Genomic DNA, 19,973 nt, shown 5'->3' with positions numbered 1-19,973 from the left:
GTCAGCAGGAGGCTGGAGCTGGGAGCGGAGCCGGGAGCAGAGCCGGGACTCTGGTGGGGGATGCAGGTGCCAGGCAGCTTCCTGACCACCAGACCGGACACCGAGGCCCGAAAGTTTTAAATCTGATGAAGCTTGATTTATATATTTTTTCGTCTTTGATATCATATTCAAGACAAATCTGATATTGTAAAGTTTTGCCCTGTGTGTGCTTTTTGAGAGTTTTATTGGTTTAGGTCGTACACTTAGGTCTTTGCTCCATTTTGAGTTAGATTTTGAATACGATGCTAGGTAAGAGGTGAGCTTCAGTCTTTCCTGTGGGTTTATCAGTTTTCCCAACTCCATTTGTTGGAAGACTGTCTCCTCCTCATTGAAGGCTCTTGCTGTTCGTGTCAGAAATCACCTGATGAATGATTGTTTCTCACTTTTTTCTATCCCATTGCTCTACATGCCTGTCCTTATGCCCCTGCCATACTGTTTGATTGTTGTAGATTTGTACCACATTTTTTTTTTTTTTTTTTTTTGACAGGCAGAGTGGACAGTGAGAGAGAGAGACAGAGAGAAAGGTCTTCCTTTTGCCGTTGGTTCACCCTCCAATGGCCGCCGCGGTAGCGCGCTGCGGCCGGCGCACCGCGCTGTTCCGATGGCAGGAGCCAGGTGCTTCTCCTGGTCTCCCATGGGGTGCAGGACCCAAGGACTTGGGCCATCCTCCACTGCACTCCCTAGCCACAGCAGAGAGCTGGCCTGGAAGAGGGGCAACCGGGACAGGATCGGTGCCCCGACCGGGACTAGAACCCGGTGTGCCGGCGCCGCAAGGCGGAGGATTAGCCTGTTGAGCCACGGCGCCGGCCACATTTTTTTTTAAAAGATGTATTTATTTGTTTGAAAGTCAAAGTTACACAGAGAGAGAAGGAGCAGCAGAGAGAGAGAGAGAGAGAGAGAGGTCTTCCATCCACTGGTTCACTCCCCAGTTGGCCGCAATGGCTGGAGCTGTGCCGATCCGAAACCAGAAGCCAGGAGCTTCCTCCAGGTCTCCCATGTGGCTGCAGGGGCCCAAGGACTTGGGCCATCTTCTACTGCTTTCCCAGGCCAACAGAAGGGAGCTGGATCAGAAGTGGAGCAGCGAGGACTCAAACTGGCGCCCGTATGGGATGCTGGCACTGCAGGCAGTAGCTTCACCCGCTGTGCCACAGCGCCGGCCCCTGTACCACGTTTTAAAGTTCCAGTCCTCCAGCTGTGTTCTTTCTCAAGATTGTTGTAACTGTTTGGGTCCTTTGACATTCCATATAGATTTTAGGATAAGTTTTTCTGTTTCTATTAAAAATGTCACTGGGGTTTTGGTAGAGTTTGCTTGGAATCTGTAGACTGCTTTTGATAGTATTGCCGTTTTAATGATGTTGTCTTCAAATCTACAAATATAGTGTATATTTGTATTTGTTTATGTCATCCTTAATTTCTTTCATGAATATTTTGTAGTTTTCAGTGTACAAGTACTTTAGTTAATTCCTGAATTTTTTATTCTTTTTGATGTTAACATAAGTGGAATTGTTTTTCTAAATCCTTTTCAGGTTCTTTTGTTGTTAATGTATAGAAGGCAAGTGATTTTTTTTTAAAGATTTATTTTTTTATTTGAAAGTTAGAGTTACATGAGAAGGAGAGGCAGAGAGAGAGAGAGAGAGAGAGAGAGAGAGAGAGAGGTCTTCCTTCCATTGGTTAACTCCCCAGTTGGCCGCAATGGCCGGAGCTGCACTGATCGGAATCCAGGAGCCAGGAACCAGGAACCAGGAGCCTCCTCTGGGTCTTCCTACGTGGGCTCAGGGGCCCAAGGATTTGGGCCATCTTCCACTGCTTTCCCAGGCCACAGCAGAGAGCTGGATCGGAAGTGGAGCAGCCATGACTTGAACCGGTGCCCATATGGGATGCTGGCACTACAGATGGTGGCTTTACCCACTGTGCCACAGCGCCAGCCCCGCAAGTGACTTTTGTGTTAACTTTCTGTCCTGCTTTTTGGTGAATATATTTGTTTTCATAGTTTTTTTTTTGAGATTTATTTATTTGAAATGCAGAGTGACAGGTTAGAATAAAAGATTTCAGTATTTCACCACTAAGTATAATGTTTGCTGTGAGATGTTCTTATATGCCTTTTATTGAGTTGAGGTAGTTACTTTATATTTTTAGTTTGTTGAGTGATTTTTTTTTTAATCATGAAAGGGTTTTGGAAGTAGAGGTCAGACTGTGAGACAGGACTCCATCCCAGGAGGGTCAGTGTGGGCTGTGGATGTCCCAAGGATCTGCTGAGCCCCACTGAGCCCCAATAGGCACCCCAGCGTAACAGTGCAGAAAGACACACATCACCAAATCCTGCTGTATACACGTGAGCTCCTGGCCTTATGTCTGCGTGCACCAGGCTGTTATACTGCCCAGAAGCTCAAAGAGGGAAGAGATTTAGGGTGGACAGGGTAATTAGAGCGTCATCCCCTGTAGAGCACAGGAAGAATGTGGGCCTACGATCTGCAGCTTTGTTAACCAGGACTTCTTTGTGATTTTTATTTTTAAAGATTTACTCATTTATTTGAAAGGCAGAATTAGAGGGAGAGGCAGAGAGAGCGAGAGCCCGAAGTATCTTCCAGTTACTGGCTCACTCAGCAAATGGTCGCACTGGCCAGGGCTGGACCACGCTGTGGCCACGCGTTAAGAAGCTGCAGGGGTCCAAGGACTTGGGCCATCTTCCTCTGCTTTCCCAGGCTATTAGCAGGAAGCTGGATCCAAAGTGGAGCAGCCAGGACTGAAACCGGCGCCCATACGGGATGCCCGTGCTATGGACGGCAGCTTAACCCGCTGTACCATAGCGCTGGCCCAGTGATTTCCGTTAGGAGTTCCTGAGGAAACAGGAAAAGAAGACCATGTCGCAAGAACCTAAGTAAAAACTGGGCCATGACAGGCAAAATCAGCATGGTCGTACTCTTAATTTTGCTCTGGTTTTAATGTTTTTTTTTAAGAGGTGATTCGGCATTTAATTGAGTATATAAAGAAATAATTCCAACTCCAAGGACATTAGCAGTGTTGATACAGTGGGCCCTTATAGCGAGTTGTGGGGGAAGTGGGGGCGGGGGCGGTGCTTTGGTGGTAGCCAGTAAAGCCAGCACCTGCAGTGCGGGCATCCCATATGGGCTGCTCCACTCTGATCCAGCTCTCTGCTATGGCCTGGGAAGGCAGCAGAGGATGGCCCAGGTCCTTGGGCCCTTGGACCCACATGAAAGACCTGGAGGAAGCTCCTGGCTCCTGGCTTCGGATCAGCACAGCTCCAGCCATTGCAGCTAATTGGGGAGTGAACCAGCAAGTGGAAAACTTCTCTCTCTCTCTGACTCTCCTCTCTCTGTGTAACTCTGACTTTCAAATAAATAAATAAATCTTAAAAAAAAAAAAAAAGTGGTCTGGGACACCAATTATCTGTAACATTTTATTTATATGGGAAGACACATAAATAACTCTGGATTTAAACAACTCCCCTAGATGTGAACTTTTAGAAAATCGAATCTGCTCGTATGTGGTGGTGATTGCCTGTTTTGAAAAATGTTGACCACAGTTGTTAATTAAAGTTTATTGAGTCGCTGGAACTTTACACTGTATTGTAAATTCTGACAGGTTTTAATGCTGACGCTGCAGAATGATCCTCCGTCTTTGGAAACTGGTGTTCAAGATAAAGAAATGCTGAAAAAATACGGAAAATCATTTAGAAAAATGATTTCATTGTGCCTTCAAAAAGATCCAGAAAAAAGGTAAAGTATGAGATACACTTCGCTTTGTTTTGTATCTAACATGGTGAGCCATGTGGGAAGTCTAAGAATCACATGCCAGGAAGCATGGAGAATTTCTGGTGCTTATTCAGAAGAACTGAGTACAGACTTCAAAAAAAAAGTGTGCAGACGTCACTGATCAGGCCAGACTGGGGTGAATGGATGGCTGCGGTCTTCTGTGTAGTGTACGGTGTGTCCTAAACAGTAGAGCTGTTCCCTGGCTAAGTTTTTATAATTATAAAATTCTGTATTGTAAATTCTGTCCTACTGAGTTGATAGATTAGTAGAGAGGTTTCTTTCCAATTTGCATATAAAATGTATGAACAAATAGATATATTAATGTTAACATTTACAGTGTTAATAGCAAAAGAAATACATATAGCAAACTTATATTCAGTGTCTAGCAGTTGTATATATTTTCATGTTTGGAAGCTATTTTAGTAGGAAGACCAAAACTTGAAATAACTTATTGTCGATACTAGACAGATTGAATGGCAAGGAGCACACGAGTAAGAATATATAATGTGTGTAACTTCCTGAGTGAAACAGAGTCCTAGACTGCTGGACCATCCTTAGTCATCGAGTTGGAACTCGGATGCAACCTCCTGATTCCGGAGTTAGGACGCTTCCCCGTCTTAACTTTTGGTTTCACACACACGGTCCCCCCTCCATATCTGTGGGTTCTGCACCCACCACTCTGCTCTCTGCAGATTGAAAATGTTTTTTCTAATACTGCATTTGTGTTGAACATGTACAGAGTTTTTTCTTATCCCTAAACTGTGCAGTCTAACAACTCTTTTTGCATCATTACGTTGTACTAAATACCGTGAGTCACGTGACGATGATGTCACGTACAGAGGTGGGCGGGCCTGGGCCGAATGCACATGGCCGTGCTGTTGTATGGAGGGCACTCGAGCATATGCAGATCATGGTATCCACAGGGTGTCCTGGCCCCAGTCCCCCTGGGACACTGAGGGACAACCTTGTACTACACATAGATACTAGCACTAACAGTTGTTGTTGTTGTTTTTAAAGATTTATTTATTTATTTATTTGAAGGCAGAGAGAGAGGGAGGGAGAGAGAAAGAAAAGTCTTCTATCTGCTGGGTCACTCCCCAGATGGCCACAACAGCCAGAACTTAGCACTAACAGTTCTTTAATGGTCAACAACAGTGAAAGATTTTCACTTCCTGGAATGGGGTCAGTCTTAAGTCTTTCCCTGATCATGTCTGTAGTGTGTGTGTGTGTGTGTGTGTAAAATGCGGATTCAGAATTTACTCTGAGAAATTTTGGAAGGCATAAGAACAACAGGTAAAGAATTGTATTTGTGGTTTTAGATGTATTTATTTATTTATCTGATAGCGTTATGGGGAGGGGGAGAGACAGAGAGAGATCTCCCTCTGCTGGTTTCCCTCCCTGATGGCCACAACCACCTGGGCTGGGCCAGGATGAAGTCAGGAAGCCAGGAGCCTCTTCTGGGGCTCCTACAAGGGAAACAGGAACCAAGCACTCGGGCTGTCTTTGCTGCTTTTCCAGGCCACAGCAGGAAGTTGGATCGTAAGTAGAGCAACTGGGACTCAAACCGGCGCCCACATGGGATGTGGGCATTGCAGTCAGTGGCTTTACCTGCTACACCACAGCGCTGGCCCCTGTTTTTAGGTTTTTCCCCCCTCTCTTTCCGAGTAAATGGTTATAAAAATAGGGAACTCTTTGGCTTTTGGCAAATTGGTTGACTAAAAGAACAAAATCCTCTTGATACAGATTCCTTGAAATGCCAGATAAAAGTCTAACCTAGGACCCTTGGATGCCAGGAGTGAAGAGGGAGCTAGCCATGAGTTAGAGAAGGAGCTTCATGAACTGATCCGGGGGCCACAGTACTCACACCAGTGACCTGCTGGGTCGATTTCTTTCTTTTTGTTTTTAATTGTAACGTTTTTATTTTTAAGCTCTTAGGCAGAGATAGAGCAAGGTTCTATTCACTAATTTACTCCCAGATGTCCAGAACACTAGGGCAAGTTCCCGTGGAGCAGTGTAGCTGGGAGCCGGGAATGCAGCTGAGCGGCCCCCCCCCCCCAACAGGTGGAGGAGCCAGATCACTGGAGCATGGTGGGAGCGTGGGGGTGGGAGCCGGAGCTGGGGGTGGACAACCCCAGGTGCTCTGGTGTGAGGTGCAGGGTTAACCACCAGGCCAGACTCCCACCCCTGGGTTGGATTCACACTTTGATGTGGTGATAGAATTGAGGTTTGGGGCCTACCCAGTGAGGATTGTGGACTGGGATCCTGCTTAAAGCTGTCTGCGTCCTCAGTGAAAGCGTAGAGCAGAACAACAGCTGGCCGTCAGCCCCGAGAGAGAGAGAAGCCTTGTGAATAATCGAGGCCTCGGACCCAGGCAGCCTGCAGCTCTGGTCTAAGTCTCTCCTGACCCTGTTATCCGGAAGCCACACGGTTAGGGGCAGACTTAATGGCAAGCCAGTTTTGTCTTTGTCAGAGCAGTCACAGAGCTACACTGGAGGAGAACGTCAGACGCCGGTGCCGTGATTCCTGCACTGAGCCCGCCGCGGAGTAGGGCGCTGTCCAGAGTCATCCATGAAGTAAGGGTAGCAGGCAGAGGCAGCGTTAGTGCTCCAAGAAAATGTGGAAAATGCAGCAAGACTGCAAGATAAATGTATTTAAGAAGAAAAAACCAGAACTGTGGGCAAAGACTTTGAGTATGACCAAAGCCATTAGCACTGAGAGAGACTAAAAATATAGTCATGAAATTTACAACTTAGTGGGTTTCCTTGAGTGTGGGCTGGGCTTAGCGATGGCGTCTGATGAGGAAGGAGAACCCGGCAAGTCCTCAAGGTTACGTCACCATTGGTGAGGCCGAGTGTGGTGCTGGCGTGCCGAGGCCGCAGCGTCTGGGTGGTGCTCCCCAGAAGCCTCAAGTTAGTCTGTGAGAAACCATCAGACAAACCACACTGAGGACTTGGTGCAGGATACCCGACCAAGACTTCAGCAAAGGAGAGAGTAAGACACTGTCCCGGGTTGGAGGAGATGTGAAGTGTACGTGGAGAAGGGCCTCCCGCAGTAGGTCTGGAACAGAGGCTGCTAATGGAAACGCTGGAGAAGTCTGAGTGAAGGAGACTTCAGAACGTTTGTGGAAAAGTCAAAGTGCAGGGTGAATTCCCAAGAATGTTCCGAAGGCACTTCCTGAAGCCTGCAGTTAAGCTAACAGTCAGCCATGTTAACGTTTCAGTTAATTCCTTGTAACTGTACCACGATTATATAAAACGATGACATCAATGGAAGCTGGAAAGGGTACGTTGGAACTTTGTACTGTCTCTGCAACTCTTCTTTACGTCTGAAATTACTTAAGAATAATAAGCTTTTTAAAAGAGAAAAGAGTGGGGCCGGTGTGTGGCACAGCAGGTTAAGCCAGCATTTGGGACACCCACATCCCATCTAGGAGTGCTGATTCAGGTCCCGGCTGCTCTGTTTCCAGTCCGGCTCTCTGCCTGCGTGCCTTAGAGGCAGCAGCTGGTGATGGCCCCAGGACTTGGGTTCCTTCGTGACAGACGAAGATGGGGCTCCTGGCTGCTGACTCCCAGGAGCTCCTGGTTCCTTTTTTCAGCCTGGCTCAGTGCCGGCTGTTTCTGGCATTTGGCAAGCGAACTAGCCGATGGAAGATCTCTTTCTTCTCCGTCTCTGTCTCTCTCTCTGTTGCTCTGCCTTTCAAATAAATAAGTCTTAAAAAAAATAAACCAGGAAGGCATAGAAAATATTCCCATTTATAAACTGAAATTAAACTTGATTTAAAACATTTCTAAGTTAAAAACTCTGAACTAGATAAACAGGAGGCGCAGTAAGACAAAGAAAGAGAATTCTCTGTGACTCGTCCAGGACCAGGTGCTGCTGTGCACAATATATATCATTTCATTCCACTTACAGAGTAGCCCTATGGGGAGCTAACCCTGTTACAGAGTAGCCCTATGGGGAGCTAACCCTGTTATAGAGTAGCCCTATGGGGAGCTAACCCTGTTACAGAGTAGCCCTATGGGGAGCTAACCCTGTTAGCTTCTGTTTTACAAATGATCACAGAGCAGGTGAGTAACTTGCCCCAGAGTCACACACAGTGGACGGTGGAGTTAGAATTCCAGCCCGTGCGGTCTCACTGCAGAGCCTCCTCTCAGTCACACAGCGTGGTACTGAGAAGTGGCAGAGGATGGAGATACGAAAGGAAGACTGACGTTGGAGGACAGTGTGAAACAATTTAGTGTCTCTGTGTGTGTAGTCACACCCTTGTATATACAGACACACGTACATATCTGTCTGTCTGTCTAGATATACCAAGAGAGGCTAGAGAGAATGTCGGGGATGCCAGAGTCGAAACAAATGGCTGGGAATTTTCCAGAATTGATGAGGCCAGCATATAGTTCAATATTGCACAGAGAAAATAACTGTAACCCACGGTTCTCCCTCTGATCAAACTGTCGTTCCGAGGTGAGCATGAAGTCAAGATACTGCCCAGCTGAAGGTGGAGTTTTCATTCACAGTGTCACTTCACTCTTACCAAGTTGTGTTTTTAGGAAAAAGGAATGAAAGGTGAAAGCTATGCTGAGCGAATCAGCTTTTGGACAAATGAAATCCTGATGAATGAAAACGCCAGACTGGTGTTGTCAATTTCAGTGTGCGCGGCACTCGTACGTTTGTGTGCTTCCTGATATGTGCGGGGCTCCTCTGAGCTGCTGCTTCCGGAGCTTCCGTGCACGTCAGGGTCACGCTGGCAGCCTGAGGATGCACTGAGGCCTGACCTTGCCTTGAAAGACTCTGCTTCCTTTTTATTTTTAAACATTTATTTATTTACATGAGGTGCAGCAACAGAGGGACAGAAAGAGCAAGAGACAGGAAGAGATCTTCTGTCTGCTGGCTCACTGTCCAGTAGCTGCAGCAGCCAGGTCTCGGCTGGGCCAACGCCAGGAACTCCATCCGGGTCTCCCATGTGCGCGGCTGAGGCCCAAGCACGTGGTCCATCTTCACTGCTTTCCCAGTGCATTCGCAGGGAGCTGGGTCAGAGCCGGACTCGGGCTGGTGCTGCAGTACGGGATGCTGACATTGCAGGCGACAGCTTACCCCACTGCACCACAGCGCAGCCCCAGGACTCTAATTGGTGTGAAATACAGCCTGCTCACGGGGATCGTTAGCTCTCCCAGTCTTCCAGTGCACGGCAGTGTTTAAGACCAACTGTTTCCAAGGCCTTGGCCAGGTAACACTGAACCTACTTAGCAAAATGGTGATTTGTTCAGGAATACATGGTAGGTCCAGTCTGTAAAATAGAAAATTCATTATTCTGAATGGTACTGTTTTAGAAGCTTGTTTAACGGACAGGGGTGCATTTAATCAGAACAAATAGTGACCACACACAGTTAAGTTAAAAACAGTTGTGGTGGAGCCGGCGCTGTGGCGTAGCAGGTAAAGCTGCCACCTTCAGTGCCAGCATCCCATATGGCTGCCGGTTCAAACTCTGGCTGCTCCACTTCCAATCCAGCTCTCTGCTATGGCCTGGGAAAGCAGTAGAAGATGGCCCAAGTCCTTGGGCCCCTGCATCTGCATGGGAGACCTGGAAGAAGCTCCTGGCTCTGGATTGGCTTGGCTCCAGCCATTGCAACCAATTGGGGAGTGAACCAGCGGATGGAAGACCTCACTCTCTTTTTCTTTCTGCCTCTCTGTAACTCTGCCTTTCAAATAAATACATAAGTCTTTAAAAAAAAAAAAAGTTGTGAAATTTGTGGAATATACTTTACTTTCAAGATCTTCAATTGCTTTAAAAAAAAAAAAAGAAGATTAGTTTATTTGAGAGGCAGATTAGAGAGAGGAACAGACACAGAGGTCTTCCATCCTCTGGTTCACTCTCCAGATGGCCACAATGGCTGGGGCTGGGCCAGGCTGAAGCCAGGAGCCTGAAACTCCCCCCAGGTTTCCCATGTGGGTGGCAGGCACCCTAGTACTTGGACATCTGCTGCTGCCTTCGCTTGCTTCAGCAGGGAGCTGGATCGGAAGGGGAAGAGCTGGGACTCGAACCCTGCTCAAGGGATGCTGCCGTTGCAGGCAGCAGCCTCACCTGCTGTGCCACAGCGCTGGCCCCAGAACCTGTCGTGGTGGGACATTTGTAGTTGAGGATTTCAGTCTCTCGGTGTCTTATACTGAGTGTATGATGCGTCGTGCTGTTTAGCAGGTTAAACAAAGTAGACTGTCATGAGTTTTACTTTGCTGCTCAAGGAATCATTTTCTCACAGATGAAAACCCACATTACACTTGAATTAGCTATAAAATTTTTCTTTTCTGGTTTTAGACCAACAGCAGCAGAACTGTTAAGGCACAAATTTTTCCAGAAAGCAAAGGTAAGCAATTGCAGCTGTCAGTGTTCTGTGTTCATGTGGTGCTGCTCGCTGCTCTGTGTTCATGTGGTGCTGCCTGTTCATGCTCACTGTTTGGAAGCTGTGTTTCTTACGATGATCATGTTTGGAAGAATGATGGCAGATCAATAATCACCAAGGACACTGTGAGTACAGTCCTTGGTGCATTAAGGTACTAGCTTTGGAATTTAGTAAATATATTGCTAAATGCAAATTAAACAGCAGGCTAACCCTACCAGAGTAACCGTGAGTGCTAACTTTCGCTGTTAGAAATGTAAGCTGTGGATAACACTGAGCTGTCGTTTCGACCGTTACTCCTGAATCAGTAAATACTTCATTTCCCAGAGAGGTGGGATAGTGGGATGTGACAGTGGCTGGAAACGTGGCGTGGGGGCCTGAGGACCATGTCTCAGCGGCCAGAGCCGTGGGGTGAGGTGGCTCGGGAGCCCCAGGCCAAGTGGTGGAGGGCTGCTGGTACTTCTTGTGAGATAGTTACTGTCAGCTGGTAATTGATGGGACCGTTTCTGCCAGTGTTTCTGGTTCAGTGAAAACTTCTTGTAAGAAAATACTTATTTTTCCTGCCCAGAATAAAGAATTTCTTCAAGAAAAAATATTGCAGAGAGCACCTACCATTTCTGAAAGATCTAAAAAGGTAAATGAAGATTTAATTCCTTTTTCTTGGGAAGTTGCTTGGAGTAGATTTGCTTCCTCTTACATTTGAACACACCTGTTGGGTACTCCTGTGGTGACATACATGGAAGTTACTCCCTTTCTCTCAGTCCTTTCGGAAGCATGAATACATTCGTTCAGCAGACATCCTTGGTCTCTTGTGCCCAGTTATTACAGTGCGATCAGTGGAATGGCAGAGTGATGAGTGAATTAACTCTAAGCCCTGTTGACTGCTTCCAGAGCTCCAGTTTTACATGATCTTTTTATAGATTTGATTATTCATTGGAAAGAGAGTGAGAAAGAGAGGTCTTCCATGCTGACTCACTCGCCAGGTGGCTGCAATGGCCAGGGCGGGGCCAGGCCCGAGCCAGGAGCCAGGTACTTCATCCAGGTCTCCCACGTGGGTGCAGGGCCCAAGTCCTTGGGTCCTCGTCTGCTGCGTTCTCAGGCCCATTAGCAGGGACCTGGACAGAAGGGGTGCATCGGACATGGACATGGGATGCTGGCGTTGGCAGGCAGTGGCTCTACCCGTTGTGCCACAGCACTGGCCCTGGTTTTCTTACTGTTTATAGTTTCAGATGTGAGTCCGCGTACCCACTCCTAGCACCAAGTTTTTCAGCTTTCACTCAGCCCCAGAGAACCTAGTGTACATAAGTAATTTCTAAGAAGGTTGTTCACAACGCGACTGATGCATTAAGGTCCCAGTTTGGGCAAAGTCTGTGGGTTTTCCCTCCCATGTTGATTCTGTGAACCTGGGAAGCAGTAGGGAGAGAATCTGCCCAGTCCACTATTCTCTGCTCCAAGCAGACCTCGCCAGTGTGAAGGAGCGAGGCCGGTCTGGGCTTGTGCTGCTGATGGACTGGAAGGACCGGTGAAGGCCTGGGCCGCGTGTGCGTGTGTGTGTGCGCGTGTGTGTGTGAGATGTGGCCTGGGCCTAGTGTGTGTGTGTGTGTGTGTGTGAGAGAGAGAGTGAGGGGTGCGGTGGGGGACCTGAGCCTCTTGTGTGTGTGTGCCTGAGTGTGTGTGTGTGTGTGATGTGGCCTGGGCCTCGTGTGTGTCTGTGTGTGTGTGTGTGAGAGAGAGAGTGAGGGGTGCGGTGGGGGACCTGAGCCTCTTGTGTGTGTGTGTGTGATGTGGCCTGGGCCTCGTGTGTGTGTGTGTGTGTGTGTGTGATGTGGCCTGGGCCTCGTGTGTGTGTGTGCGTGAGAGTGAGGGGTGCGGTGGGGGACCTGAGCCTCTTGTGCGTGTGTGTGTGTGTGTGAGTGGTGCGGCCTGGGCCTCGTGTGTGTCTGTGTGTGTGTGTGTCTGTGTGTGTGAGAGAGAGAGTGAGGGGTGTGGTGGGGGACCTGAGCCTCTTATGCGTGTGTGTGTGTGTGTGTGTGAGTGGTGCGGCCTGGGCCTCTGTGCGTGTGCATGTGTGTGTGAGAGAGAGAGTGAGGGGTGCGGTGGGGGACCTGAGCCTCTTGTGTGCGTGTGTGTGCCTGAGTGTGTGTGTGTGAGTGGTGCGGCCTGGGCCTCTGTGCGTGTGCATGTGTGTGTGAGATGCGTGCGGTGCGGTGGAGGCCCGTCAGGGAGTAGTGGTTCATTCCCGTCCGTGGATCTGCTGCTGGTAGGTTCTGATACTGCTCAGAAAGTTCTGCTGCTGATGGCCCGGAAGGTGTGTTGCACACCTGGAGTGCGGGCCTCCCTGAGCCCTGACGGCAGCTGTGTCCGCCTCCGCGATGGCGCTCTGCGGCGTGGGATTCTCAAATCCGCCTGTTCGGCCTCGCCTTTCCTGTGAAGCGCTGCGGGGACGCAGCAGCATTGCTGTTTGTAGCTTGCTTTCTCCTGAATTTACCTCCTGCAAAGTTCTCCCTTGCTCCAGGCCCTTCCCTTGCCGTACATTTTCCTTCCTTTTGCTAAGTGTTTTTTACTCATTGATACACAGCAGAGTCACCTGTGGACTTAGCAAACCCAAGAAACAAACAGCGCCACCCCAAACTAGTTACTGTCTCTCGGGGAAGCGGCCTGGCCAGTTGCCCGCTTGGGTCAGCACTTGCTAAGCTGACGCACTTGGCTCCTCCCTCCGCCCGTCCTCAGGACAGCAGCCTCCCGTCTCTGCCCCGTTAGCCCACGTAGAAGAGCTTGCACGCCTGGCGTCTGCAGTCCGTTCTGTGCTGATGGAGCTGAACGAGAACTGCCGTTTGTCCGCGGCCGTATCGTCAGGGGCCCAGAGGTGCCCTGACGCACAGCGGGTGTTCTGTGCGTGGTGTGCGTGCATGTGAAACTGTTGTGCTTGTAGCTGCAGCAGTCCCGGCTGAGGGGCGCGCTGAGCTAGTGTCTGCGCAGAATGAGCCTCAGAGCAGCGCCTGCCGACTCCTGCTTATTCCCAGCCTTCTGCACTTACTCAGAGAGCTGCCACGAAGCAAAAACTCACGAACCCCACAATTCATGAACGACGAGGGAGCGGTGAAAGCTGTAATTAGCTTCCAAATCTGAAGGGGCGGTAGATTAGCGATCATGACTGGGTCGTCAGGAAGGCACTTGCTAAGCAAGGACTAAAGGGGACTAACAACACAGGAGGGTGCTCCCAAAACACAGGGAGGGGCGCCGCTGCGGCGTAGTGGGCACGGCCGCCACCTGCAGTGCCGGCATCCCATGTGGGTGCCAGCTCTAGCCCCGGTTGCTCCTCTTCCAGTCCAGCTCTCTGCTGTGGCCCGGGAGGGCAGTGGAGGATGGCCCAAGTGCTTGGGCCCCTGCACCCGCATGGGAGACCAGGAGGAAGCACCTGGCTCCTGGCTTCAGATCAGCACAGCTCTGGCCATTGTGGCCATTTAGGGAGTGAACCAGTGGAAGGAAGATCTCTCTCTCTCTCTCTCTCTGTATAACTCTTTCAAATAAGTAAATAAATCTTTAAAATAAATTATTTTTGGTGCGGAGAGTCGAACACCCTGTAGCCCCTCACATGGAATGTAGTGCTGTATCTGTGGTTTAGGAATCCGTGGTGGCCTTGTCACTGCCCTTTGTGAGAAGGGTGACCTGTGCAGAGGAGTAAGTCTTTGGAACGTTAGGGATAGCCAAAGCCTTTTAGCTGTGACTCCAAAATGCTGTCAATCAAAGGAAAACAGAATGACTTCAACAAAATTAAAAAATTCTATGGTTGAAAAGACACTATCAAGAAGGTGAAAAGACAATGTTTGCAAATCATTGATCTGATAAGGGACTTGTATCTAGAATGTACCTATAAAAAACTGCAATTAAGGGCCCGGTGCTGTGGTGTAGCCGGTAAAGCCACCGCCCACAGTGCCAGCATCCCGTATGGGTGCCAGTTTGAGACCCGGCTGCTCCACTTCCAATGCAGCTCTCTGCTGTGGCCTGGGAAAGCAGTAGAAGATGGCCCAAGTCCTTGGGCCCCTGCACCAGTATGGGAGACCCTGAATAAGCTCCTGGCTCCCGGCTTCAGATCGGCACAGCTCTGGCCGTTGTGGCCAATTGGAGAGTGAACCAGCGGATGAAGACCTCTCTCTCTCTCTCTGCCTCTCCTTATCTCTCTGTGTAACTCTGACTTTCAAGTAAAATAAATAAATCTTTAAAAAAAAAACTGTAATTAAATGAAGAGACCAAAAAATGGGCAAAGGGTCTAAATAGCAATCTCTCAAAAGCAGACGGATGGCCAATAAACACACAAACGATGCTCAGACCATTAGCTATCAGAGACACGCAAGTCAGGTTAACAGTGCGTCACCGCTGCGAATGGAATGCTTGGGCGTGGGCTGTGGAGAAGCACGTAGGAAGTGTAGCAGTCAGCTGTTAGTAACGACAGGGTGGAGGTTGTGAAGGAAGAGCGAGGGAGGCTCGAAATGTGTCGTGGGGAGGGATTACCTCCCCCAGGGCTGCTGTGGTGGAAGGGGCGTGCCGCGAGGGAGCATTCCGCCCGGTGCTAACCACGTCTCTTCCTGACGAGCAGGTCCGGAGAGTGCCGGGTTCCAGTGGCCGCCTTCACAAGACGGAGGACGGAGGCTGGGAGTGGAGCGACGACGAATTTGATGAAGAAAGTGAGGAAGGGAAGGCAGCCATCTCGCAGCTCAGGGTGAGTCCTGTCCGTGCTGCAGAGCGCCGTCCTGTGGCTTTTGTCCAGCTTAGCTAACTAGATGTGAGGAGTACAAGGTCAGGGGTGGGCCTTGTGCACAGTGAGTGAGCTGCCACTTGGAGCACCCGCACCCCGGGTCAGAGCGCCTGTTCAAGTCCCGGTTACTCTGCTCCTGATCCAGCTTCCTGCCAGTGCGTCCTGGAGGGCAGCCGGCGATGGAGTTCTGGGCTCAGGGTTTTGTTCTGGCCCAGCCCTAGCTGTTGAAGGCATTTGGGGAGTGAACAGCGAGCAGATAGAAGGTATTTCTTCCCCTCTCTCTCACTCTCTTTCATACTGCCTCACTTTCATTCTACCTCAGATAGATGAAAGTAAAATTTCAAAAAAGAATACAAGTCGGGGTGGGCACATGGGGTATTATTAGATGCCTGTTAAGACCCATGTCCCATATCAGAGTACCTAGCTTTTTTTTTTTTTTAAAAAAAAGATTTATTTATTTACTTGAAAGAGTTACACAGTGAGAGAAAGAAAGGCAGAGAGAGAGAGAGGGAGGGAGAGAGAGGGGAGAGAGGTCTTCCATCTGCTGGATCACTCCCCAGTTGGCTGCAACGGCCGGAGCGCTGCCAGTTTGAAGGCAGGAGCCAGGAGCTTCCTCCAGGTCTCCCACGTGAGTGCAGGACCCAAGCACTTGGGCCATCCTCCACTGCCCTCCCAGGCCACAGCAGAGAGCTGGACTGGAAGTGGAACAGCCGAGACTTGAACCGCGCCCACATGGGATGCTGGTGCTGCAGACCGGGGCTTTAACCCGCTGCCCCACAGCGCCGGCCCCAGAGTACCTGGGTTTGATGCTGGCTCCGGCTTCTGCGAATGCAGAGGCTGGGAGGCAGCCCTGAGGCTCAGGGGTTGGGTCCCTGCACCATGCGGGACACCTGCACTGAGTTCCTGTGCCTGCTTCCTCCTGGCCCAGCTGTGGTGGTCGTGTGTGCGTTTGGCAGTGAACCTGCAGGTTGGAGCTGTCTCTGCCTCTCCAGGGAAAAACACAAACCCAACAGACAGTGCCGTTGTTACTGGCAGAATTTCCTTGAACAACTTTTTATTATATGGGGGTCCATTTAGTTCTGCATGGAATATTGAACTGGCACATCTGGATATGAAGTTAGGGTGTATAAAATCATGCAAGTCTAGAGGTGGAATGTAGTATGTGAGATGAAACACATACACCTGGGATTAATGGCCAACTAGACCCTAGAGAGGAGAAGACAGGTGACCTGGAAGGCTTAGCGGTAAAAGCTTCGTCCCTGGAGTCTGTTACCCTCCTACCGGAAGGGCAGAGTTCTTGCTCACTGCTGTGTCTAGGTATCTGGGGTGTGTGTGTGTGCGTGTGTGTGCGCACACGCTTACAGTCGTCTTCCTTTTGTTTGTTGTATCACTTTTGCCTGACGTTAATGATTCAAGTTGATCGTCCGGGCTGGTTCTCAAGAACAGAGTGTGTGTGGGAGGACGGTGTCCGCTCTGCTCTGTCTCTGTAGGACAGTGGGTGAGTGTGTTCTCTGCCTGCTGTTTGTATCACTCATACTTCGGAGTGTTTCTGTATCTTGTTTATCCATAAGGTCTTTGCGTCTAGTCATTTTTCAAAGCCACATTGTAAAGGCTTTGCCAGTGAAAAATTGGCAAAAATGTGTTAAGCTTTAGCCTGGGAAAGCTCTTCAGAAAATGACAATGTAAATGTTTATCTATGTAACATGGCAAGTTTCCTGACTGTCATCCTTTCTCGCTCACTGTGGGCTCTGTCACATTGCTCTCCTGTAGTGTTACGTGCAGCCACCAGAGGGGGCTAGAGCTATCGGCGCCGCAGTTCGGCCTCCCAGCGCGGGAGGTGCAGATGCAGTCTTTTCCTTACGCACGTGCGGAAGCTGTAGGTTGTAGCTCTCCAGTGTCTGCTCTGTAATGTGATAGTTCCGAAGCAGTTATCGTTGCTTTTTCTTAACACTATGTAAACAGCATAAAATTACTCACTTTGTCCACAGAATAAGTGGCTTTTTTTTTTTTTTTTTTTGAAGATTTTGGGGCCGGCGCTGTGGCGCAGCGGGTTAAAGCCCCAGCCTGCAGAGCCCACATCCCATATGGGTGCTGGTTCAAGTCCCAGCTGCTCCACTTCCCATCCAGCTCTCTGCTATGGCCTGGGAAAGCAGCAGAAGATGGCCCAAGTCCTTAGGCCACTGTGCCCATGTGGGAGACCAGGAAGAAGCTCCTGGCTCCTGGCTTTGGATCAGCTCAGCTCTGGCTGTTGCAGTTGTTTGGGGAGTGAACCAGTGGAATGGAAGACCTCTCTCTCTGGTTCTACCTCTTTATGTAACTCTGTCTTTCAAATAAATAAAAATAATTCTGAAAAGGATTTTATTTTATTTGTTTGAAAGGCAGAGTGACAGGTGACAGATAGAGGGAGAGACAGAGATCACCCCTCTGCTAGTTCACTCCCCAAATGGCTACAACAGCTGGGGCTAAGTCATGCCAAAGCCTGCAGCTGGGAACTCCCTCCAGGTCTCCCAGCTGGCTAGTAGGGGCCCAGGTTCTTGGTCCATCTTCTGCTGCTTTCCTAGGCACATTAGCAGGGAGCTGGATCTGAAGGGGAACAGCACTTTGATGTGGGGTGTTGCAGGCAGCAGCCGCTTACCCTGCTGTAGCGCACGCCAGCTCCCGGATAAGTACCCCGAAGGGGTGTGCAGAGAGAACCAGCGCAGGTGGTCTGTGAGTGCCGTGTCTGGCCACTGCCTTCCGTGGTCTCGGGAAGAGTGCTCGGGGAAACAGAAGACGTGGGGAGCTCTGGGTCTCCTTGTGTTAGGATCGTTTTCAGTAGCTGGATGTCCGCAGCAGTTCTGCACCCTCACAGGTGTGTACTGAGCGAGTGAGTGAATGTCTTCATGTTTGGGAGCCAGGATTCTCAGGACAGAACAAGAGATAGAAACGTGGAATGGGCCCGATGAGGAGGAATCCTGGGAGGTGGGTCTGGGTCGGGGTGTGGCTGTGAATCCAGCCTCCGTAAGGTGCGCGTGTGTGTACGAGAGTGAGGCCCTCCCGCGTGTTTCCTCCTCTTGCGCCCATGTTACCGTCTCCAGTGCCACCTCCCACTGAAAGGGACCAGAGTTCCTTCGAGAAATGGCTGGTTCTGGGGCCTGGGCAGGGAAGAATGTAAGATGAATGGGGTGGCGTCTCTTGCTAGTTTTTGCTTACCAAAAGCCTCACGGTGACGTCAGAGCCAGCGTGAAGGACTTCCCGCTGTGGAGTTCCCACTGGCCAGTCTGGGGCAGTTTAACCACAATGATCCAGTGCAGTAATGAGTTACAGGTCACTTACAAGAGCCGGGGCGACGTCTGTCGTGGTGAGGATACCGGCGAACACCCTCGGTGTTCCGTAGAGGAGTGCCGGGTTGGGTTCGCGGCTCTGGCCCCCGGTCCCTGCTTCCTGCAGGTGCAGACCCTGCCTGGGAAGCAGCAGGCGTCCCTGCCACCGACGTGGGAGACCTGGAATGGAGGTCCTGGCTCCGACTTCAGCGCAGCCCCAAGCCGTCTAGGGGTAGTTGGAGAGTGAACCAGCAGATGGGAGTTTCTCTGATACGTAAATTTGAAGTAGGAGTCTCCGCGTGCACACCGGTTGTGTACGTTGGTGTACGTATATGAAGGTGAACTGCACAAAGGGATGACTCTTCATGAGGCCGCAGGTGCTGACGGTCAGTGTGGAAGCGCGTGGACCATGGGAGATGCGCTCCCTTACACCGTCGTCATGGAGATCGGGTCAGGAGTGAATCCCCAGCGGGCACTAGCACAGGGCCAGTTTGGATGAGCAGGGTACCCCCCCCAGACTGCCCTTCATGTCAAGGGAAAAATAGTCACTAAGTACCGGAGCCTTCAGAAAACTTCACCAAATGATTAAAATTAACCTCCGCAGGGAGGGGCCCGTGGCTCTTCGGTATCCTGAGGACACAGTACTCTGTGCGCCTCCCTCCCTGGCATCTGTGCACACACGAGAGCAACTGCGAATGGGCGCTCTCCTGGGAGCTGACGTGGCAGCATGGAGGGAGTGTTCTCCTCAGAGCTGCACACCGGGGCCCTGGCCTGCAGCCTGTGCAGGAGGGAAAAGTACAGGACGCAGGGGTCCACGGCGCTGGATGTGAGGCTGTGAGCGTCGTGCTGCCATTGCTAACTGCAGGGGGGTCCTGCTGGTCTGCAGTGGGGCCCTGTCGGGGCTGAGGGGGGCCCTGTCGGGGCTGAGGGGGCCCCTGTCGGGGCTGAGGGGGGCCCTGTCGGGGCTGAGTGGGGTCCTGCTGGAGCTGAGGGGGGTCCTGTTGGAGCTGAGGGGGGTCCTGTCGGGGCTGAGGGGGGTCCTGTCGGGGCTGAGTGGGGTCCTGCTGGAGCTGAGGGGGGCCCTGCTGGGGCTGAGGGGGGTCTGGTTGGGGCTGAGGGCGGTCCTGTTGGGGCTGAGTGGGGTCCGGCTGGGGCTGAGTGGGGTCCTGTCGGAGCTGAGGGGGGCCCTGCTGGGGCTGAGTGAGGGGTCAGTGGGGTTCGGCTGGGGCTGAGTGGGGTCCTGTTGGGACTGCATTGGGGTCCTGCTGGAGCTGAGTGGGGTCCTGTCGGAGCTGAGTGGGGTCCTGCTGGAGCTGAGTGGGGTCCTGTCGGAGCTGAGTGGGGTCCTGCTGGAGCTGAGGGGGGTCCTGCTGGGGCTGAGGGGGGTCCTGCTGGGCTGAGTGGGGTCCTGTTGGGGCTGAGTGGGGTCCTGTTGGGACTGTATTGGGGTCCTGCTGGAGCTGAGTGGGGTGTGGGTCCTGTCGGAGCTGAGGGGGTTCCTGCTGGGGCTGAGGGGGGTCCTGCTGGGCTGAGTGGGGTCCTGTCAGAGCTGAGTGGGGTCCTGTCGGAGCTGAGTGGGGTCCTGCTGGGCTGAGTGGGGTCCTGTCGGAGCTGAGTGGGGTCCGGCTGGAGCTGAGTGGGGTCCTGTCGGAGCTGAGTGGGGTCCTGTCGGAGCTGAGTGGGGTCCGGCTGGGGCTGAGGGGTGTCC

The 19,973-nt window shown here is 51.0% G+C and overlaps 1 protein-coding gene across 1 annotated transcript in view; it reads left to right on the top strand.

Moving 5' to 3' along the window:
• The window catches only part of OXSR1 (oxidative stress responsive kinase 1), a 100,345-nt gene that overhangs the window by 68,381 nt on the left and 11,991 nt on the right, over positions 1–19,973 (top strand). Inside the window, exons 8-11 of the mRNA XM_062216207.1 lie at positions 3,643–3,776; positions 10,126–10,174; positions 10,776–10,841; positions 14,805–14,927. Of these exons, the coding sequence (XP_062072191.1) occupies positions 3,643–3,776; positions 10,126–10,174; positions 10,776–10,841; positions 14,805–14,927 (372 nt within the window). The remainder of the gene's footprint in view (positions 1–3,642; positions 3,777–10,125; positions 10,175–10,775; positions 10,842–14,804; positions 14,928–19,973) is intronic.

Source organism: Lepus europaeus, chromosome 2 (assembly GCF_033115175.1).
Source record: "Lepus europaeus isolate LE1 chromosome 2, mLepTim1.pri, whole genome shotgun sequence".
NCBI classification, from domain to species: Eukaryota; Metazoa; Chordata; class Mammalia; order Lagomorpha; family Leporidae; genus Lepus; species Lepus europaeus.
The sequence above is the reverse complement of the archived record's forward strand: the minus strand, read 5'-3'. Positions and strand labels throughout refer to the sequence as shown.